Raw genomic sequence first — 24,601 nt, 5'->3', positions numbered from 1 at the left:
GGAAATCCTGCCATTCGCAACAATATGGATGAACCTGAAGGACATTATGCTAAGTGATATAAACTAGACACAGAAAGACAAATAATATATGATTTCACTTATATGTGGAATCAAAAACAGTCAAAGTCATAGAAACAGAAAATAGAATGCTGTACATAGGGGCTATTGAGAGGGAGAGAGATATGGGGACATGTTGGTCAAGAGGAACCAAGTTTCAATTCTGCAAGATGAGTAAGTTCTGGAGCTATAATGAGATACTACGGATTTAGCAAAACAGCAGTTAAAAAAAAGACTCCTTTTTTTTTAGGTTTCAAACATTTTTATTTTTTGTTGTTTTAAGTTTTTATTTAAATTCTAGTTAGATAACATATAATGTAACATTGGTTTCAGGAGTAGAATTTAGTGATTCATCACTTAAATATAACACCCAGTGTTCATCATAACAATGTCCCTCAATACCCATCACCCATTTAGCTCATCCCCCCGCCCACCTCCCCTCCAGCAACCCTCAGTTTGTTCTCTACAGTTAAGAGTCTCTTATGGTTTGCCTCCCTCTCTTGTTTTTATTTCCTTCCCCTATGTTCATCTGTTTTGTTTCTTAAATTCCACATGTAAGTGAAATCATATGGCATTTGTCTTTCCTGGCTGATTTATTTCACTTAGCATAATATGTTTTAGCTCCAACCATGCCATTGCAAATGAAAGGTTTCATTCTTTGATGACTGAGTAATATTCCATTGTGTATACACACACAATCCATTCATCAGTTCTTCTTTATCCATTCATCAGTTAGTGAACATGGGCTCTCTCTCTAGTTTGATTATTGTTGATAATGCTGCTATAAACAATGGAGTGCAAGCATCCTTCTGAATCTGTATTTTTGTATGCTTTGGGTAAACAACTAAGAGTGCAATTGCTGAATTGTAGAGTAGTTCTACTTTTAGTTTTTGCAGAACCTCCATACTGTTCTCCAGAGTGGCTGTACCAGTTTGCATTTCTACTAACAGTGCACGAGTGTTTCTCTTTCTCCACATCCTCGCAAACACCTGCTGTTTCTTGTGTTATTAATTTCAGCCTTTCTGACAGATGTAAGGTAGTGTTTCATCATGATTTTGATTTGTATTTCCCTGATGATAAGTGATGTTGAACATAAAAAAAAAACAGTTCCATAGAGAAATTTATCTTGTGATGTTGAAACTGCATTTTTTTTCAAAGAAAGGCTTGGTTTATTTTTCATAAGCCCAAAAATAATTCTTGAAAATAAGAAATAAATTTTAAAAATAATTCCTATTAATTCAAAATAGACCAAAGACTTAAATATAAAACCTAAAACTATAAACCACGTAGAAGAAAAACCTTTGTAATCCTTGGTTAGGCAAAGATATCTTAAATGTAATACCAAAAAGATAATCTACAAAAAAATACAATTAAATGTCCTAAAATAAAACTAAAACAAGTGTTCTGTTAAAGATAATGCTTAAAAAAATAAAATTAGAAGCCAAAAACACATTTTGGATGAAAAAAAATCCAATTTGTATTCAAAATATACAAAAGAACACATAAAAATCAATAAAAATCAAACTTCCTAATAAAACTAAGTAAATGATGTGAAAAGACAACTGAGAAAATAAAATACACATATGACATATTGTCACAAGAAAAGACATTTAACATCATCACGCATTAGGGAAATGCAAGTTGATTCAGAGGACAGAACACCCATCACACCTATCACAATGGCTTAAACAAAATGACATTACCAAGTGGTGATGAAGATGTGACCACCTAAAATATTACACATTGTTGATAGGAATGAACAATTTCATAGTCATTTTGTAAAACAGTTTTCCATTTTCTCAGAAAGTTAATATGCGCTTAAATAAGGCCCACAATTCCTCATCCTAGGTGTTTACCAAAGAGAAATGAACACCTGAATGTAAATTTTATAGTGGCTTTACTATTACTAAAACCTGAAAACAAACCAAATTCCCTCCAGATCACGAATAGACAATAAAACTTTGGTAAATCCACACAAAAGAATACTTTTCAACAATGAAATGTAACGTATTAGTGTTACACATAATAATATGGATGAATACGATATGTATTATTCTAAGTAAGAGAAGCCAGACTGAAAAGGCAATATATCCTATGACTTCATTTAATATATAAGTGAAAAAGGCAAAATTATACAAACAAAACGAGACCATTTTTTGTCATGAAGTGGAGTTGGGGGAAAGGTTGACTGCAAATAAGTAAAAGAAAAATTTACAGGAGGTTATACAAGTGTTCTCTATATTGATTTTTCTATTTGCTATTCTACTGTACAATTTGTCAATGTTCATATAACAGAAAGAGACTTTGAGTGCATCATAATTTTTAAAACAAATGAAATGAAAAGAAGCTAAGGCTAATTCCTTAGCTCTGGTTTTAATACATCTGGCTTCAAAATCTAAAACGGACTAATAATATAGACAGCTAATGAGTCATAGAAGAAGAATGAACACTTAGAGATTCAGAACATCTTGGCAATTATACAGAGCGAGTCTCCCATTTTACAATGAAGACTCTGTGGCCCAGCCATGACAGAAATATAACTTTGCATCAAAGAGAAAAAAAAAGAGTTCATCTTGATGTTTAGGGTTCACATCAGGAAAGGAGAGGATCATATCTGCCAAAAAATGGAAAGCAAACTCCAAATGCCCATCCCTCCACAGCAACATTGAAAAACAAGCAAAGGTTTACAGGACACACTTGGTTAGAACTCTGGAAAATAGTCAAAGGGTATAACATGGTGATAGGTTTAGTTTGCTAGTATTCTCTTAAGGATTGTATTCAGCATGTTACAACCATTACATACCATGACAAAGTGGGGTTTACCCCAAGAGTGCAAAGGTAGTTCAACATACAAAACTCCACCAGTATATGTGTTGTGTGCTGAATTCACAAGCTGACAGTCATTCCCTGCCTTCTGTAACTGCCAATTGCATGTACGTGGGAAGTTATGCTGGACTTGCCCTCTCATACCTCACATCTTCACGGACAATTTACACAAAATGAGTTTATATCCAAGATAGCACTGTAATTATTCTGAATACAAAATTCAGAGGTTCGATGATTTCTCCATCCACATTAAGTCTTAATCTCTCAACAAAACTGTTAAGAATTCAAGATTTATCTACCTTACACAGAAACTCAGTGACACAGAGAGAGAAAAGAAACTGAGGGCTATCATTATGAAACCACTGAGGTATCTAATGAAGAGGGATTGTGACGTGTGCCACTGAAGCACTTTCATGGATGTCGTTGTTCAAACAGAGGAGTAACTCAAATTAAAAAATGGTATTCTGAAGATTTAGTCCCCCAACCAGTGTTGGTAGAAAACAATGCTTATGAATAGAAAATGGGCAGGTGTCAGTCAAATGTCCCCTTTTATTTTTAATATGAAATTTATTGTCACATTGGTTGCCATACAACACACAGTGCTCATCCCAACAGGTGCCCTTCTCAATGCCCATCACCCACCCTCACCTCCCTCCCACCCCCCAACAACGCTCAGATTGTTCTGTTATTAAGAGTCTTTTATGGTTTACCTCCCTCCCTAACTTTTTTTTTCCTTCCCCTCCCCCACGATCTTCTGATAAGATTCTCAGGATACACATAAAAGTGAAAACATATGGTATCTGTCTTTCTCTGTATGACTTATTTCACTTAGCATAACATGTTCCACTTCCAACCACGTTGCTACCAAAGGCCATATTTCATTCTTTCTAATTGCCACGTAGTATTCCATTGTATATATAAACCACATCTTCTTTATCCATTCGTCAGTTAATGGACATTTAGGCTCTTTCCATAATTAGACTATTGTTGAAAGTGCTGCTATAAACTTTGGGGAATATGTGCCCCTATGCATCAGCACTCCTGTATCCCTTGGGTAAATTCCTAGCAGTACTACTGCTGGGTCATAGGGTAGATCTGTTTTTAATTTTTTGAGGAACCTCCACACTGTTTTCCAGAGTGGCTCCACCAGTTTGCATTCCCAAGAACAGTGCAAGAGGGTTCCCGTTTCTCCACATCCTCTCCAGTATCAATAGTCTCCTGATTTGTTCATTTTAGCCACTCTGACTGGCGGGAGGTGGTACCTGAGTGTGGTTTTGATTTGTATTTCCCTGATGAGGAGTGATGTTGAGCATCTTTTCATGTGCATGTTGGCCATATGAATGTCTTCTTTAGAGAAGTGTCTATTCATGTTTTCTGCCCATTTCTTTATTGGATTATTTGTTTTTCGGGTGTGGAGTTTCGTGAGTTCTTTATACATTTTGGATACTAGCCCTTTGATATGTCATTTGCAAATATCTTTTCCCATTCCGTTGGTTGCCTTTTAGTTTTGCTGATTGTTTCCGTTGCAGTGCAGAAGATTTTTATCTTCATGAGGTCCCAATAGTTCATTTTTGCTTTTAATTCCCTTGCCTTTGGAGATGTGTCAAATAAGATATTGCTGCGGCTGAGGTCAGAGGTTTTTCCTGCTTTCTCCTCTAGGGTTTTGATGGTTTCCTGTCTCACATTCAGGTCCTTTATCCACTTTGACTTTATTGTTGTGAATGGTATAAGAAAGTGGTCTCATTTCATCCTTCTGCATGTTGCTGTCCAGTCCTCCCAGCACCATTTGTTAAAGAGACTGTCTTTTTTCAATTGGATATTCTTTCCTGCTTTGTCAAAGATGAGTTGGCCATACTTCTGTGGGTCCAATTTTGGAGTCTCTATTCTATTCCATTGTTCTATGTGACTGTTTTTGTGCCAATACCATGCTGTCTTGATGATTCCAGCTTTGTAGTAGAGGCAAAAGTCTGGGATTGTGATGCCTCCTGCTTTGGTCTTCTTCTTCAAAATTACTTTGGCTATTCGGAGTCTTTGGTGGTTCCATACAAATTTTAGGATTCCTTATTCTACCTTCGAGAAGAATGCTGGTGCAATTTTGATTGGGATTGCATTGAATGTGTAGATAGCTTTGGGTAGTATTGACATTTTGACAATATTTATTCTTCTAATCCATGAGCACAGAATGTTTTTCCATTTCTTTATATCTTCTTCAATTTCCTTCATAAGCTTTCTATAGTTTTCAGCACACAGACCTTTTACATCTTTGATTAGGTTTATTCCTAGGCATGTTATGCTTCTTGGTGCAATTGTGAATGGGATCAGTTTAATTTGTGTTTCTGTTGCTTCATTAATAGTGTATAAGAATGCAACTGATTTCTGTACATTGATTTTGTATCCTGCGACTTTGCTGAATTCATGTATCAGTTCTAGTAGACTTTTGATGGAGTCTATCGGGTTTTCCATGTATAATATCCTGTCAGCTGCAAAAAGTAAAAGCTTGACTTCATCTTGGTCAATTTTGATGCCTTTGATTTCCTTTTTTCTTGTCTGATTGTTGGAAGCTAGAACTTCCAACAGTATGTTAAACAACAGTGGTCAGAGTGGACATCCCTGTCGTGTTCCTGATCTCAGGGGGAAACCTCTGTTTTTCTCCATCGAGGATGATGTTAGCTGTGGGCTTTTCATAAATAGCTTTGATGATGTTTAAGTATGTTCCTTCTATCCCGACTTTCTCGAGGGTTTTTATTAAGAAAGGATGCTGAATTTTGTCAGATGCTTTTTCTGCATCGATTGACAGGATCATATGGTTCTTATCTTTTCTTTTATTCATGTGATGTATCACGTTGATTGATTTGCGAATGTTGAACCAGCCCTGCATCCCAGGAATGAATCCCACTTGGTCATGGTGAATAATTCTTTTTATATGCTGTTGAATTCGATTTGCTAGTATCTTATTGAGAATTTTTGCATCGATATTCATCAGGGATATTGGCCTGTAGTTCTCTTTTGTTACTGGGTCTCTGTCTGGTTTAGGAATCAGAGTAATACTGGCTTCATAGAATGAGTCTGGAAGTTTTCCTTTCCTTTCTGTGTTTTGGAATAGCTTGAGAAGGATAGGTATTATCTCTGCTTTAAACGTCTGGTAGAACTCCCCTGGGAAGCCATCTGGTCCTGGACTCTTATTTGTTGGGAGATTTTTGATGACTGATTCAATTTCTTCGTTGGTTATGGGTCTGTTGAAGCTTTCTATTTCCTCCTGATTGAGTTTTGGAAGCGTGTGGGTGTTTAGGAATTTGTCCATTTCTTCCAGGTTGTCCAGTTTGTTGGCATATAATTTTTCATAGTATTCCCTGATAATTGTTTGTATCTCTGAGGGATTGGTTGTAATAATTCCATTTTCATTCATGATTTTATCTGTTTGGGTTATCCCCCTTTTCTTTTTGAGAAGCCTGGCTACAGGTTTATCAATTTTGATTATTTTTTCAAAAAAACAACTCTTGGTTTCATTGATCTGCTCTACAGTTTTTTTTAGATTCTATATTGTTTATTTCTGCTCTGATCTTTATTATTTCTCTTCTTCTGCTGGGTTTAGGGTGTCTTTGCTGTACTGCTTCTATTTCCTTTAGGTGTGCTGTTAGATTTTGCATTTGGGATTTTTCTTGTTTCTTGAGATAGGCCTGGATTGCAATGTATTTTCCTCTCAGGACTGCCTTTGCTGTATCCCAAAGCATTTGAATTGTTGTATTTTCATTTTCGTTTGTTTCCATATATTTTTTAATTTCTTCTCTAATTGCCTGGCTGACCCATTCATTCTTTAGTAGGGTGTTCTTTAACCTCCATGCTTTTGGAGGTTTTCCAGACTTTTTTCCTGTGGTTGATTTCAAGTTTCATAGCATTGTGTCTGAAAGGCTGCAGGGTATGATATCAATTCTTTTATTCTCTGAAGGGCTATTTTGTGACACAGTATGTGATCTATTTTGGAGAATGTTCCATGTGCACTCGAGAAGAAAGTATATTGTGTTGCTTTGGGATTCAGAGTTCTAAATATATCTGTCAAGTCCATCTGATCCAATGTATCATTCAGGGCCCTTGTTTCTTTATTGATCCTATGTCTCGATGATCTATCCGCTGCTGTAAGTGGAGTATTAAAGTCCACTGCAATTACCACATTCTTATCAATAAGGTTGCTTATGTTTGTGGTTGTTTTATATATTTGGGGACTCCCATATTCGGCGCATAGACATTTATGATTGTTAGCTCTTCCTGATAGATAGACCCTGTAACAGTTATATAATGCCCTTCTTCATGTCTTGTTACAGCCTTTAATTGAAGTCTAGTTTGTCTGATAGAAGTATGGCTACTCCAGCTTTCTTTTAACTTCCATTAGCATGAGAGAGAGTTCTCTATCCCCTCACTTTAAATCTGAAGGTGCCCTCAGGTCTAAAATGGGTCTCTTGTAGACAGCAGATAGATGGGTCTTGTTTTTTTATCCATTCTGATACCCTATATCTTTTGGTTGGAGCAATTAGTCCATTTACATTCAGTGTTATCATTGAAAGATATGGGTTTAGAGTCATTATGATATCTGTAGGTTTCATGCTTGTAGTGATGTCTCTGGTACTTTGTGGTCCTTGCAACATTTCACTCACAGAATCCCCCTTAGGATCTCTTGTAGGGCCAGTTTAGTGGTGATGAATTCCTTCAGTTTTTGTTTGGGAAGACCTTTATCTCTCCTTCTATTCTGAATGACAGACTTGCTGGATAAAGGGATCTCGGCTGCATTTTTTTTCTGTTCATCACATTGAAGATTTCCTGCCATTCCTTTCTGGTCTGCCAAGTTTCAGTAGAGAGGTCTGCCACTAGTCTTATTGGTCTCCCTTTGTAAGTTAGAGCCTGTTAATCCCTAGCTGCTTTCAGAATTTTCTCTTCATCCTTGTATCTTGCCAGTTTCACTATGATATGTCATGCAGAAGATCGATTCAAGTTACGTCTGAAGGGAGTTCTCTGTGCCTCTTAGATTCCAATACCTTTTACCTTCCCCAGATCAGGGAAGTTCTCAGCTATGACTTGTTCAAGTACACCTTCAGCCTCTTTCTCTCTCTCTTCTTCTTCTGAAATTCCTATGATACATATATTGTTCCGTTTGATTGCATTATTTAGTTCTCTAATTCTCCCCTCATCTCCTGGATTTTTTTATCTTTTTCTCAAATTCCTCTTTTTCCATAATTTTTCTTCTAATTCACCTATTCTCTCCTCTGCCTCTTCAATCCGTGCTATGGCTGCCTCCATTTGATTTTGCACCTCATTTATAGCATTTTTCCCTCCTAATGACTATTTTTTAATCCCTTGATCTCTGTAGCAATAGGTTCTCTGCTGTCCTCTATGTTTTTTTCAAGCCCATCGATTAATTTTATGACTATTATTCTAAATTCTTGTTCCGTTATATTGCTTAAATGTTTTTTGATCAATTCATTAGCTGTCGCTACTTCCTGGAGTTTCTTTTGAGGAGAATTCCTCCATTTTGTCATTTTGGGTAGTCCCTTGGGTGGCTCCCAACTGCAGGGCACTTCCCCTGTGCTGTATGGAGTAACTTGTGTTGGTGGGTGGGGCTGCAGTCAGACCTGATGTCTGTCTCTAGCCCACCGATAGGGCCACAGTCAGACTGGTATGTACCTTATCTTCCCTCTCTCAGGAGCAGGACTCACTGTGGAGTGGTGTGGCCCTTGTCTGGGCTCCTTGCACACTGCCAGGCTTGTGGTGCTGCTTCAATTGGAACTGTCCTATTAGCCGGGGTGGATCCGCAAGGTGCACAGGGGCGGGAGGGGCAGGCTTAGCTCGCTTTGCCATAGGTGGTCCCCTGTGGGAGGGGCCCTGCAGCACCAGGAAGGAGGTAGACCCATCAGAGGGATGGATCCACAGAAACAGTGTTGGGTGTTTGCATGGTGCAAGCAAGTTCGGTGATGGGAACTGGTTCCCTTTGGGATTATGGCTGGAAGATGGGAGAGGGAGATGGTGCTTTACAGCACCTTTGTTCCCCTGCCAAGCTGAGCTCTGTCTTCCCAGGCTCAACAACTCTCCCTCCCAATGTTCTGTCACCCTCCCCGCTCCCCGAGAGCAGAGTTGTTGACTTTTAACACTCCAGATGTTAAGTCCCGCTGGGTGCCAGAACTCATGCAGTCCAGACCCTCTGCTTTTGCAAGCCAGACTTGGGGGCTCTGCCTTGCTGGGCAGGCTGTCCCTCCACCGCCCTGGCTCCCTCCCGTCAGTCTGTTTAGCACACACCGCCTCTCTGCCCTTCCTACCCTCTTCCGTGGGCCTCTTGTCTATCCTTGGCTCCGGAGAGTCCGTTCTGCTAGTCTTCTGGCAGTTTTCTGGGTTATTTAGGCAGATGTGGATGGAATCTAAGCAATCAGCTAGACGTGGTGAGCCCAGCATTCTCCTACACCACCATCTTCCTCAAATGTCCTCTCTTTTAATCCTGAAAAGATCATCCTAGCTTCCTGTAACAATGATTGTAAATCTAGAATAACCACTACGAAAGTTTACCCAAAGGTGGCATATTCTCAAAAGGCAAAGGTTGGTGGAAAGAAGAAAACAGTGAAAAAACTGAACAATTCTCCCTCATTTTCAAGAGTTTTAGGGCAAATATAGAGCAGGACAAATGAGAGCTTCAGAGCAACCAAGCCACCATAGATTAGCCTGTTCCAGAGACGAGAACCTGGGCTATCACGTCAGGAAACGTAAGAGTAAAAACCAGGAAATATCTACACCAGTGCTATCACATACAACCTTCTGAGAAGATGGAAAAGTTCTACACTGTCCAATAGCCATGTGCGGATCCTGAGAACTTGAAATGTGGTTATTTTGGCTGAGTTAATAAATTTTTAATTTGATCTAACATTAATTAAAATTTAATTTAAATATCCATTTAATTAAATGGCTAGTGACTACCACATAAGGGAACACAACTCTACACATTGGCCCAGAAGACACATGACTGGACCGCAACGAAAGAAGGGTCTTGAATGACAGTCTAAATAAGCCATTCCAGTCAAAGATGCCAAATGCACCTATAATTGCCCCCCAGCACTGTTAACTGTACCAAAATCTGGTGCGGTATAGGCACAGAACAGATACAACTAGAATGAAATCAAGCCCCTGATTGCTGGTTTTACATTTGCCTGCTACACAGGTCAACCAACAGAGCATCCATTGACTATTTACATCTGCACACGCACACACACACGCACACACGCACACACATGCAGACACAAAGATAACTTACAGCTAGCTATAGTGGAGAATATCTGAAATGATTAGAAACCAGATAATCAATGTGCCTCACTGGCACAAATTTATGGAACAAAATCTCATAGGGTATACCGACTCTGCAGAGTTTTTTTATGTTCTTCTCAGTGGTACACTGAATTTCATTACAATACACTAAGTAAATCCCCCTTTAAAATACCCAGTAAAGGCAGAACAATTCAAAATCTTAAGGAATGTGTGGCACACTAAAGAACTAAGTACATATAATTTATTTTAGTTTTACAATAAATTTTTGGAATCCTAGAAGAGCCACAATCTAAACATTAGAAACAGATTAATAAGGGGGTGCCTGGGTGGCTCAGTGGGTTAAGCATCTGACTTTGGCTCAGGTCATGATCTCACAGTCCATGGGTTCAAGCCCCATGTTGGGCTCTGTGCTAATAGCTCAGAGCCTGGAGTCTGCTTCAGATTCTGTGTCTCCCTCTTTCTTTGCCCCTCCCCTGCTCACACTGTCTCGCTCTCTCTCTCTTGCTCTCTCTCTCTCAAAAACAAATGTTATTAAAAAAAAAAATAGATTAGTAAGTTTTTAATTGTTGGCAGTGTTAAATAGCAAACTGAACTCAATAAATGAAAATACCAAATTGCATATGCATCATCCCAAAACGTCATGTAACAAACTTAAATTGGATTATATCTTTCTCTAATTTTTAGTGACCCTTAACTTAAAATGCTTTTGTGGATGAATGATGATATTAACAACACTGTATGTATTTCCACTAATAAAAATATAAAATCATGATATAGACTTACTCAGAAAATACATAAATTTATCTTAACATACTTAAAAGTGTACAGATTACTGCACAAAATAGTTTCTTTCTCTTCTTTTCCTTAGTTTCTTATTGAAGAATATCTGTGTGTAGGGGTGTGTGTGTGTGTGTGTCTGTGTGTTTGCATATTTCTGTGTACATACAAGATGCAGGCATTGGGTAGGAGAAAGACATGATGCTTTAAAATATTAAGTTGTCACAAAAAGGATTATTTAGTTTTTATTGTGAGTTACTATCTTTATCACAATTACAAGAGTATAGATTTGAAAAAAATAAAAATAATCCCACAAAGTTTATATTGAAAATTACCATTCCATTCTCTCCACCATCATATACTTGCACACATACACACACTAAACACATATACAAATCCAGACACAATCATTTTCAACTCTCTTAGTGGTTTTAGGTTTACCTCAACATAGGAAAATAATCTATATAGATTGTAATAAAACAAGCCTCAATGAATTTAAACTTATTTAAATAATATATAGTCCCAAGTCACAATGGGATTATATTAGAAATCAATAACACAAGGAAATCTGGTAAATTCACAAATACGTGAAAATTAAACAACACATCCTAAATAACCAATGGGTGAAGGAGAAAACTTACAAAAGAAACTGCAAAACACTCTGATGAGCAGAAATGAAAATGCAACAAATCAAAACTTTAATACAGGTAAAACAATGCTTAGAGGGAAATGTAGAGCTATAAAACCTTCATAAAAAAATAAGAAAGATCTCAAATCAATACCCTAACCTTCCATCATAAAAAAAAAAAAAGGAAAAAGCAAAAACAAAGCAAATTGAAACCAAAGTAAACAGAAGGAAGTAAATAATAAAGGATGAAGTGGAAATATATGAAAGAATCAAACACAGTAGAGAAAATCAACTACACCAAATATTGAATCTTGAAAATATTAACCAAACTGACAAAACCTTTAGATAGGCTGACCAAGATGAAAAGAGAGATGACTCAATTCTAAAATAAAGTCAGAAATAAAAGAAGGAACATTATTACTTATCCCACAAAAATAAAAATAGTAAGAGAACATCACAAATAACTGTATACCAACAAATTAGATAACTTAGATAAAACTTCTCTAGAAGAAACAGAAAATTTGACCACTTTCACCCATTAAGTGGCTGAAGGTGGTCAAAAAATACAAACTTCCAGTTACATACAATATAAGCCCTGGGGATATAATGTATAGCATGCGGACTATTATTAACAATGCTGTATTGTTACACTTCAAAGTTGCTAAGATAGATCTTAAAAATTCTCATCACAAGGAAAAAACCTGTAACTATATGAGGTGATAGGTGTTAACCAAACTTACTGTGGTGACCACTTCTCAACATATACACATATCAAATCATTATGTTGTACGCCTAAAATTAATACATGTTATATGCCAATTATATCTCAATTAAAACAAACAAAAAAAAAAACAGGGAAACTTGCCTGGAAGAAGTATAAGAGAAAACTGTTAAGATATAGATAACAGGGGGCAGAAGAAGTAGGGGAAACTTACTGGTCTTAGTTTTCTGAAGGGAAGTCAGAGAACTGATTAGAGCAAATCACAAAGTTCCCAAGTGAGAAAACATAAATACTAAAGGAATAACAGGTCATTTCAGAATGAACAACAGGAAATTAGATGAGCATGCAAGAGGCTCCATCCAAAGTGGGACCTAAGTCAGAGGAAACTCATATGAAGTCTGGAAATGAAATCTAAAAGTCAACACTAATGAAGAATTGAAGAATTAGCAACAAGAGAAACTCTCCTTTTGTTCTGGATGCTACAAATTTTCATTAAGAGGAATATATGCAAAATTACTTTTTTAAAGTCTGCTCATGATTTGATCTCATACAGAAATGCTATTCATGCTTAAGAACTGGGATGATGGATATTTTAAATCAAATGATAAAATCAAGCCACCTCCAGTGACAAGACTTTAATTTTTTGAGGTGTCTTATACAGATGCATATTTATTTCACAATAATGTTTCCCCAAACTTTACAAAATCCTGACAAATATCAATTTCTTTTCTTTTTTTCCATTGTATTGTGGGTTTTTATTTTATTTGCGTCTATAGATACCCTTGTAGACATAATTAGTTAAGTATCTAGAAATTATCCCCCAAATAAATTTAATCCCAGAAGAAACTAATTGTGACTGCAAATTTATTCCTACAAATATAGAAAATGGAACAGAAAAGAGATCACATAAAAATAGTAATTGACATTTTGATGAGTGTAACTTTATAAAATTGAAGATTTTGAGTGCTAATGACTAGGAAAAAAGTTAATAAAACCTAAAGATTAAATACAAAACTTTTGTGTCCATTGGCTAAAGGAAGATGTATTATTCTTCACCATGTTTGGATTCCTAACATGGTATCATGAAGGTCCAGTGGTCAGGAGGCTGAGGATATAACACTGTATTATTCAAACTCTATAGCTCAAAAGCAGGGAGCTTTAACACGTCACTTAGCCTGGCTGTGCATCAGCTTGTATGACTGGAGAAGGGGGGGAGGAAAATCTAAGGTCTCAATGCTTGTATTATTGGACTCATGTGGAAATAAAGTGATATTAGATATGACAGAACTTTATAAACTCTAAGTACTATATAATTATCAATTAAAGGATTGTTACCGTAATTTCAAAAAGAAATGAAAAATTTAAATAGGTATATAACAAGCAAATACATGAATTAGTAATTTAAAATAGATATGACAAAGGAAAGCCCAGGACCAGAGGACTTCAATGGAGAAATGTACCACTATATTATGAAGATTTACAATCCAATCCTTCACAAATTCTTTCAAAATTAGAAGAGAACACTTCTCAACTCATTCTATGAAGCCAATATTACTGATACCAAAACCAAAGACACCTGAAGGAAGGAAACTACAGACCAATATTCCTTGTGAACACAGATGCAAAACCCCTCAAGAAAATATTTAGGAAACTGAATGCAGCAATATATAAAAAGGATTATACTCCAAGTAAAATGATCAAGTGAGATTTATCCCTGGAATGTAAGGTTGGTTTAACATACAGAAATCAATCAATATAATGCACCATATTAATAGAGGGTAAAATCGAGATCATCAAAATAGATGCCAAATTTTTTGACAAAATCCAACTTTCTTTCATGATCAAAATTCTCAACTAGGAATAGAAGGTACCTTCCTCAACCTGATAAAAAAAATCTACCCCCAAAAAATGCTAACATCATATTTAAAGGTGAGAAGTGGTTTGTTCTCACCACTTCTAAACCACATTATACTGGAGGTTCTAGAAATCAGGGAGGAAAAAAGTAAAAGGAATCCAGAATGGAAAGGAAGAAGTAAAATTTTCTTTATTTACAGAAATCATATTCTGGTGGACCCAAAATTCTAAGATTCTAAGGAATCTACTAACAAACCATTTACAAAATACTAGGTCAACATTTAAAATCAATTGTTTATACACTTATCATGAACAATTTGCAAATAAAATTTTTAAAAATCTCATTTACGATAGCATTAAAATATTAAAAATGAAATTAATAAAGAAGTGGGAAATGTATATACTGAAAACCACAAAACAATGTTGAAAGAAATTAAAGACCTAAATAAATGCAAAGAGATCCCATGTTCATCGATTAGATGACTTAATATTGTTAAAATGGCAAACTCCCCAAAGTGATTTATAGATTTTTCACAATCCTTATCAAAATCCAAGCTGGACTTTTTTGTAGTAATTGGAAAGGTAATTCTAAAATTTGTATGGAACTTCATAGGACACAAATTTGCCAAAAATGTTGTTGAATGGCTCACATTTTCCAATTTCAAAAATTGCTACAAAATTACTATGCTAATCAAGACATTGTGTTGTTGGAATAAGACATCTAGATCAGTGGAACAGAATTGAAACTCCACAGATAAACACTTATATTTATGTTTAACTGATTTTATTTTTTTGAAATCCGATGTCTCACTTTAAAAAGATTTTTTTAATGTTTACTTATTTTTGAGACAGAGAGAGAGAGCATGAGCAAAAGAGGGACAGAGAGAGAGTTAACACAAAATTCAAAGCAGACTCCAGGCTCTGAGCCTTCAGCACAGAATCAGACACAGGGCTCGAACCCACGAACTGTGAGATCATGACCTGAGCTGAATTTGGACGCTTACCTGACTGAGCCACCCAGGCGCCCCATTTTTTATTTTAGACAAGGGTTCCAATGCAATTTAATGGGGTAAAATAATATTTTAAATAAATTCTCCTGGAACAAATGGACATTGCATGCAAAAGAATGAAACTAGACTTTTATCTTACATCATACACAAAAATAATTCAAAATGGATCATACGGATGCCTGGGTGACTCAGTCGGTTAATCACCCAATTCCTGATTTCAGATCAGGTAATGATCTCATGGTAAGTTGTGAGATCAAGCCCATGTCAGGCTCTGCACTGGGTGTAGAGTCTGCTTAAGATTCCCTCTCTCCCACTCCTTCTGCCCCTGCCTCCCTCTCACTCTCCCTCAAAAAAAAAAAAAAAAAAAAAAAAGAATCATAGACCTAAACATAAGAGCTAACACAATAAAACTCCCAGAAGCAAACATAAAAACCTTTATGACTTAGGTTAGGTAATAGCTTCTTAGATATGACATCAAAAAGCACAAATGACAAAAAAAAAAAAATAGATACACTGGATTTCTGTCACATGTGTGTTTTACATTAGCAAATGATAATACCCAGTATAAAGAAGAAGATGTGAAGAAAAGACAGCATGGTGCTACATTAGGATGAAAGTTTTCTACTATAACTCCAAGGTCAAGAATAAGGCCAGGTAGCTAGTAGGTGTGCAATAAATATTTGTTGAATGATGATTATTGATGGAAATATAAACTGATACACATTTACTGTGGCAATGTGGATATATGTGCCAATAATTAAAATGCACATCCCCTTTCCTCATTAATGTCAATTGTAACTATCCAAAAGAAAAAAGAGAATAAGCTCTCAGAAATGAATGTGCAGGTTTATGCACTGCATTTTAATTTACTTATTGAATAGGTACTTACTGATTGTCTGATGGGTGCAAAAAAATATACTAATGCTACAAATGTAATTGTTGAATTACATATCAAACCATTTTCCTCCTTTGAATAATAATATGGTTGATGGCATAAAGATATTTGACTAGATAAAAAAAAATCTACATCTATGTTGGATTAAAATTTATTTTAAATTAGTATTAGAAAGATATTTCCCAACACGGGCTTAAAACATTATGTTGCTTCACAGAAAACTAGGAATAAGATAAGCCAAGAAAATAATGTCACCTTGTTCTCGAAATTCTAAACAATGTAATGGAAGAAAAATAGGTAAAAATTATAATTATTTAATTGGAAAAGACAATAATTTTGCAATCTATTACAGTATTCCTAAGAAGTGTAAAATAAATTGAAAAAATAATTAAAAATACTTGAAGTTTAAAAATAGACAGTTTTATAACTCACGAACATTATTTTCAAATTTAAGAACACAAAATACATAAAACCATTTACAGTGCACGAAACAGCATTGAAAAATTACTTCAAAATATTTCAAAATTTTGCTGAGTAGCATAAAACACTTTCATAAAAAGGCTTATCTTATTTCTGAATAGGAAGCTCAATTTTATACAGACATCACTTCCTTGTAATTTTTTTTAAGTTTATTTATTTTGAGAGTGCACACGTGCCTGTGTGCACACACAAGCGGGGAAGGGACAGAGAGAGAGGGGGAGAGAGAATCCCCAGCAAACTCCACACTGTCAGCGCAAAGCCCAGTGCAGGGCTCCATCTCAGGAACCATGAGATCATGACCTGAACCGAAATCAAGAGTTGGATGCTTAACTGACTGAGCCACCCAGACGTCCCTGTAATTTTTTTATTAATTTAACGCAACACATATCAAAATTCCTGTACAACTTGTAGCTATAAACTTGAGAAAATGATTCCAAAGTTTATCAGGAAAAATAAAAGTGAAAAATAGCTAATAATATTTTAAAAAGAAAAGAATAGAGGCCACTTATCCCACCAGAGAGCTAAAACAATTTTAACAGTATCAACCAGGCCAAACTGTTAGCAAATAAATCACTACTGTGTTAGGGGGGTGTGTTATATGCGAAGAATCCAAGAAATGCCATTTAAAATTATCTTTCACCTATCAGATTGGTAAAATATTATATGTACATGCATATATAATTGATGCAACCTAGTTGGGCAAATAAAGACAAAGAGCAACATTTACACTGTTACTACGGTTTAATATAACTTGGTATAACCTTTTTTGGAGATCAACTTGGCAATACATATCAACAGCCTAAAATACGTACACAGGGTTTGACCCACCTATTCTCCTTCTGGAAAGATATAATCAAAATAAATAATGTGAAAGCAAACATTTATCTACAAGGATGTTTTCTACAGTATCATTCATAAAGCCAAACAACGGAAAAAATCTTAAGGGTAGAGTAAGAAGGATTAGTTAAGTGACTATAACATGATATAGCCGTTAAATAATAGGATAGATCATCCCTAAAAACCGAAATTGTATTTAGAACACTTAATGACACAAAAAGCTATCCATAACATTTTAATTGATACACTGAGTAAAAAATGCAGATTATAAATAGTTCATAAAGAGGGGTGGCTGTGTGGTGAAGTCAGTTAAGCACCCAACTCCTGATCTCAGCTCAGGTCACATTCTCACAGTTGGTGAGTTCAAGCCCACATCAGCCTCTGCACTGATGGCACAGAGCCTGCTTGGGATTCTCTCTCCTTTTCTCTGCCCCTCCCCTACTTATACATGCTCGCCCTCTCTCTCTTAAAAAATAAACTTTAAAAATATAACAAACAGCTCAAAAAGTATTGAGCTGTATTATTTCATTCTAATTATAGATGTAGAAATACAAAAATATAGATAGAGGAAAAGGAAGAAAAACAGAGCTCTAAATATAATCAGAGGTCATTGTGAAGTAATAGGATCTATTTATTGTTTATTTTTTCTCTCCACTCTTCTAAACTTCCCATTTAACTTTGACAATAAACTTTAATAAGCAGGAAGAGAATATCATTGACACACCAGATTAAAATATAAGTTGATGCTGGCAAAACTTGCAAATGGTTAGTGTATATGAGAGTTGAGTGGATATTAGAATACTCTAAAAATGAGAAAGATAAACATCTTCTGAATCTCTTCAAATCACTTGTTAATTATGCTTTTTGTCTTAGACAGACAAATTAGAAATACCTTGACAATATTTCATGAACTTCAAAGTCCTCTGCTGAAAAGATAAAAATATAAATAATATTTATACTTTGTTATTTTCTAATAGCCTAAAGTAGGCCAAAGAAAAGTATTTGCAAGATAATTTTCAAATAAAGAAAAGATGGTCTCTCTCCTCTTGATAACCTTGCTAAAAAGTACCTATCTAGAGAGGCACCTTGATGGCTCAGTCAGTTAAGCATCCAACTTTGGCTCAGGTCATGATCTCATGGTTCATGGGTTCAAGCCCTGTGTCAAGCTCTGTGCTAACAGCTCGGAAGCTACAGCCTGCTTCGGATTCTGTGTCTCCATCTCTCTCTGCCCCTCCTCTGCTTGCACTCTATCTCTCTCAAAAATAAACAACAACAAAAACCTTTTTTTAAAGTAGCTATCTAGAGAACTGGCAGTTGCCAGAGTGTAGGTGGGTGGGGGGATAGGTGATGGGGATTAAGAGTACACTTATCGTGATGAGCACTGAGTAATGTATAGAATTATCAAATCATTATACCGTACACCTGAAATTAATATAAAACTGTATGTTAATTATACTTCAATTTTAAAAAATAAAAAAAATTTTCTTCCAAAAAAGTAAAACTATCTAAATATCAATGTTCATTAATGTAGATGAATAATTACTTTACCAAACCTATGGAAATCAAATATAGTATAGTATGCATATGAGTATACTTAACGTTGTGCTTAAGATGAAAAATTTCATTTTCTCTAATGTCAGAAAAGTAGCTTTTGCTACCTCATTCACTACGCTTGCCTAAAACTAGAAAAGACACAAGAGTGAACTCTGTAGACAATATCATTCCATGTGAATCACATGTGCACAAACCTACAAAAAATATCCCAACTAATGTACTTTACTTAAAAAGCAAAATTAGGGGCTCCTGGGTGGCTCAGTCAGTTAAGGGTCCGACTTCGGCTCAGATCATGAACTCAGGATTCATGAGTTCCAGCCCCGCTTCAGGCTCTGTGCTGACAAGTGGGAGGCTGGAGCCTGCTTCAGATTCTCTGTCTCCCTCTCTCTCTGCCCCTCCCCCACTTGTGCTCTGTTTTCCTCTCAAAAATAAATAAACATTAAAAAAAAAGCAAAATAATCTCTAGCATTTTCTTAAATCTAACCATGTCTTCACATTTTCTTTTCTTTTTCCTCCTGAAAGCTACATGACAGCCATCATTGTTCTTAAAATATGACTTCAATCTCAGGAAACCGTACTTCAGTGACATTACTAAGAATGGATCATTAGGCGCACCTAACCTGGGTGGCTCAGTCAGCTGAGCGTCTGACTTAGGCTCAGGTCATGACCTCACAGTCTGTGAGTTCGAGCCCTGCATAGGGCTCTCTGCTGTCAGCACAGAGCCTGCTTCAGATCCTCATCCCCTCTCTCTGCACCTCCCCCACTTGCTCTCTTTCTCTCAGAAATAAACATTTTTTTAAAAAATGGATCATTAAAGATAGTACTTTGCATTCAACACACTTTCTAACTGTGTTATTATTTTTGCTTAGTTCTTTCTATTTTATACCTGTTGGGTACAAGGCATCATGCTAGTCATGCTGGAATAAAAAGTGTTTTGACATAAGAGTCTTATACTCTAACTGCCATAGAGAAGTCTGATTCTTGTTTAGGAGGATACAGCAACATTGGTGAGGGAAACAAACGCAAGAGAAACTTAGCTTAAATTATATCTCCTTATAGCATGCAGCTCACTGACAGACACCTGAAACATGTAGAGCATGACCTTCCTCAAGCAACTCATGGCTGCCTGACTTCCTTAATGTTTTTGTTTTATTAAAGACTAAAAGTAACCTTATCGTAACAGTAGCTAGCCCCTCAAGGTCCTGAAAGCCTTGCTTTCAAATTCCCTAGAAACTTATACTATCCCTAACCCATACTAATTTAGAAGTCTATCATCGGTCACTCCTCACAACCCCAGTGCAGCTCTTTCTGCCCACGGTTCCTGTCCCCGTGCTTTAATAAAATCACCTTTTTGTACCAAAGATGTCTTAACAATTCTTAGCCATGTGCTCAAGAACCCCATCAACATGACTTCTCACATTGAGAGTAGCAAGAAGCTCTCTCCTGGCACTTTTGTTGCAAAACTTCTGAAGTAAAAATATATGAGAAATGGCTCCTGAAATTTTGCCAGTGGTACCCCTTGTTCCTGGGCATATTCCAGGAAAGGTGTTTTCTTTGATTTTGTTTGTTGTTTTGAAATTACTAAACATCAAGGGATACTATAAAAAGAACCAGAATCATAGGAACCCCTCTTAAATCCTCACAGCACATCTTTGGTAATTTTAAGTAGTGATTCTAAAAGCATTAAACATTTAAATGTAAGTACATTTAAATATAAGTACAAAGCACATGCTAGCTCAAATATAAGTGATTTTGGGGTTAGCCTCAACTTTCCTTCATAACATGCCATATACTGAACTTTGTAAAGAACGTAACTGAGACCCTAGGTTCCTTTTATGTGTTTTCTGTACCTCATGAGACTCTGGAAGCATGAGCCAGACAGCTCTAGTAATCATTTTACCGAATCAAAAGGTATACCAAGGCATGTTTACAAGTAAGAAAAAGACCCACCACAAAAAGAGCTTAGATGACCTTTGAGAGCTTCTGAGTTAGGATTATCTAATTCCACTACTCCCCAGTAAAATGAGTAATAGAAAGCTGAACATACTTCTTTGGGAGAAAATGCTATGCCACATTCCAGAGATGTCCCTTCCTCTACCTCCAGAGAATATATGTCAGGAAATGCAGGGTCTGTGAAATGCCCTAAAAGACATAAAAAAGAACATTTTTTTTTAAGTCAGATACATATCTATAATACCACTGTTAAATGTGGAAAATGAAACTTTGAGAAACCTCATAGGCATGTCTATAACGATCAAAAAGCGGTTGCTAAAGTATCTGTGCAGGGCTTCATAAACTTGCTGTTGGTTAAAAAATTGCTCCTAATACCATGGTTCTAATCAGCCAAACTGACATTCAAAAATGGAACAAACATATTTAATCAGCAAATGGACGGTAAACCCAGTTTTAAAAACCTCCAAAGTCGAAGCAGCGTATCACAGTCATATTCAGATGAATGTAGAAAGGAATGAAGATCAAAGTCAGGTAATGGACTGAATCGTAGATCCAAGAAAGTGAGGGTCTCATTCTCCAGCAAAGACAGAGCAGTGAAGACCCAGACCTCCTCCTGATGGCTCCAAGGGTCCACAAAGAAGAAAAGCAGAATTTTATACAAGGTCACTCTTTGACAAAATGGAATCACTCTAGATACGAAAGCATTAGGTGAAGATAAAGAAACAACTGTCAAATAATAATGCAAACTTCAGGGTCAATAATTAAAACCACTTAAATAAATTTCTAAAAGAAGTTCCTGAACGATCAAATGTTTGTTACAGTAGAACCTCTGTCTTCGGGGCGCCTGGGTGGCGCAGTCGGTTAAGCGTCCGACTTCAGCCAGGTCACGATCTCGCGGTCTGTGAGTTCGAGCCCCGCGTCGGGCTCTGGGCTGATGGCTCAGAGCCTGGAGCCTGTTTCCGATTCTGTGTCTCCCTCTCTCTCTGCCCCTCCCCCGTTCATGCTCTGTCTCTCTCTGTCCCAAAAATAAATAAACGTTGAAAAAAAAAAAAAAAAAAAAAAAAAAAAAGAACCTCTGTCTTCACTAAACAATTCTAAAAATCCTTTTTTCTCCCTGGAGTTTTCTGATTAACCCAAGGAATGGTAATTATTTCAATCACCTGTCAGGAAAAGAACTTCAATAACTCACTGACTGCACTCTCCTTCAACTTATTCAATTTCACTCACTTTGATGTATAACGTAAAAACCATTAGATGACTGAAAAGCCCATGAAGTGTGTATTAACACCAGCACTGTTTGTAATGTGGGAAAAGATATACATATTATACAGGAAAGAGTACCCACCTAGAATGAGTATATATCTAGAAGACAGAAAATATAATAAAAACAGAGGAATAAATATTCATAAATACATTAGGAATATATACAATAAAAATAAATTTTCATAAATATCATTGTAATATTTATTAACATATAGTTTATGAAATGCAATAATGCAAGACAGCTTCAAAAAGTATCTCTTAAGTGCCTATAATGTACACAGCACCATATTGGGTAAGTCTAGTAGAAAAGAAAACTTACAAACATAGTCCTTGACCTCAAAGAACTCACAGTGTGGTAGGGGAGTCAAACAGGTACACAGCTCTTTTTGATACAAGACAGAAATTGTTAGTACTATAATGAGACTTACACAATGTCCTAAGTGAGTAAAGATTAAAAAAATAATTTCAACCAACTGGACAGGGATGGGGATGGGGTTAATGACTCCTAGGGACTTGTAAGGCTGAAGCTAATTTATAAAAGTGGTGGGATCACAGGCACCAGGAACAGAAGAAGAAGCATCCTAGGAGAAGGGAACCCAGGGCCACTGGAAGGAAATGTGGAACACAGTCTGGCTACAGCAGAAAGAGAGAGAGAGAGAGAGGCTGGAACCTACAAGGGGAAAGATGACTGGAAAGACAAGGTGCACTCCTACCTAAATGGCTCTCAACACTTCCTCTCCCTTAAGTCCTCTATCCAATAATTGTGAAATGACCATGAGAAAAACCAAGTCTAATTTGTTGCAGAAGGGTAGTTATGTGGTCAAATACTTAATAATAACAGCATACATTTTTCAGAACACTTTAAGTATAAACTTTATTGTAAATTGTTAATAATTATTAAGATCAAGGGAAGTACTCCTAGACTGTGTCAGCAGCCTGCTGCTAAGAATCACTGCTATTGGTAACAGGAAGTCAGCAAAACTTTTTTTTTTTTAATGTCCATTTACTTATTTTGAGAGAGAAAACATGCACGCCAGCAGAGGAGGGGCAGAGAGAGAGAGAGAGAGAGAGAGAATGAATCTCAAGAAGTTTCCGTGCTGTGATACCCTGACGCGGGGCTCAATCTCACAAACTGTGAGACTATGACCTGAGCAGAAATCAAGAGTCAGATGCTTAGCCAACTGAGCCACCCAGGTGCCCCCCAGCAAAACTCTGTGAGCAGAGGACAGATGTGATAAGATCCTTGCTTTAAGGAGACCACTCTCTGAAAAAGGTATGAGGAGAAAAGCTTGGAGGCAAGGGAAAATTGGAAAAGATAAAGCAGTGGCCTAGAAGGGAGGCTTGACCCATGGCTAAGGCCAAAGTGTAGAAACAAATGCCCTCTGCAGGCTAGCTTTACAGAAGAGCGAAGGGTCTGTGATCCATTGAACAAGGTGCATGAGAGTATATGAGGCAGAGGGCAAGAGTAAAGTGTTAAGCAACTGAAGTCACAATATTGAGACTGAAAAAAAAATATAGACTTCATACGTATTTCCAACTGCCTACTGTAATCATTCCTGAGCTAGGGCACAGTGTCCTCACACAGCATGCTCACCTAAACCTGATCCTCCTTCTATATTACATCAGATATGAAGTGTACTTCCAGTCACCTACCTCTTACAACCAAAAGCCGGGAAACACTGGAGCCTTGCTCCTCTTCCCTAATACCTGTGTCCACATGGTAACCAAGTCAGAGTACTTGTAATATCTCAGTACCGTGGCACTCCCTTCCTTCCCATCTCCAGCACCACTGCCTGTGTTCAGGCTTTCATCAGTTCTCACATGTAGGGCCACAATCCCTCACTAATCTCCCTCTGGTCTTGCCCTTCTCATTCCCACATGTTCCCCCAGCCCATTCTCAACTTGGCTTCAAAAGAAAAATTAGCAAAATGTGAGCCTAAATCACACCACTGCCTGGATAATATATCCTTTAATGGTGCTGCCTAACCTCGAGGATAAAAGTCCAGAAAAGATCCTTAGTAACCTGGGTCTCACTTGCCTGTGCAGTCCAGTTCCTCCATGCTGTACACATCCTGAACTACCTGCCATATTAACTCATTTCTAGGCCTTTGCTTACACTCGTTCACATATCTCCTTTCCTTATGTATCTCCTCCTCATTCTTCAAGACTCAGATTAGGCATCAGCTTCTCCAAGAAATCTTTCCTTACTACTGATTCTCAATGAGTTTTCCTGACATATGCTCCCTTAGCATCATGTACTGCCTTGTCTTATAGCATCTGCCATGCTATATGGTAATAACCTGATTTTCTGTCCAGCTGTCCTGTTACAGGTGGTCTTCATTTATCACTTAGATTCAATAGCCATCTTGCTCTGTACTGCTCTGTCCTGAATTCTATAGGTCGATTCAGCTAGACCCCGTTGTTCTTCTGCCTCTGATTCGGTTCAACCA

The 24,601-nt window shown here is 36.8% G+C and overlaps 1 protein-coding gene across 1 annotated transcript in view; it reads right to left on the bottom strand.

The window, feature by feature from the left end:
* The window catches only part of CFAP47 (cilia and flagella associated protein 47), a 553,185-nt gene that overhangs the window by 439,207 nt on the left and 89,377 nt on the right, over positions 1–24,601 (bottom strand). Inside the window, exon 21 of the mRNA XM_045471009.1 lies at positions 20,983–21,077. Coding sequence (XP_045326965.1) covers positions 20,983–21,077 — 95 coding nt within the window. The remainder of the gene's footprint in view (positions 1–20,982; positions 21,078–24,601) is intronic.

Source organism: Leopardus geoffroyi, chromosome X (genome assembly GCF_018350155.1).
Source record: "Leopardus geoffroyi isolate Oge1 chromosome X, O.geoffroyi_Oge1_pat1.0, whole genome shotgun sequence".
NCBI classification, from domain to species: domain Eukaryota; kingdom Metazoa; phylum Chordata; class Mammalia; order Carnivora; family Felidae; genus Leopardus; species Leopardus geoffroyi.
This window is presented reverse-complemented; position numbering and strand designations above follow the sequence as displayed.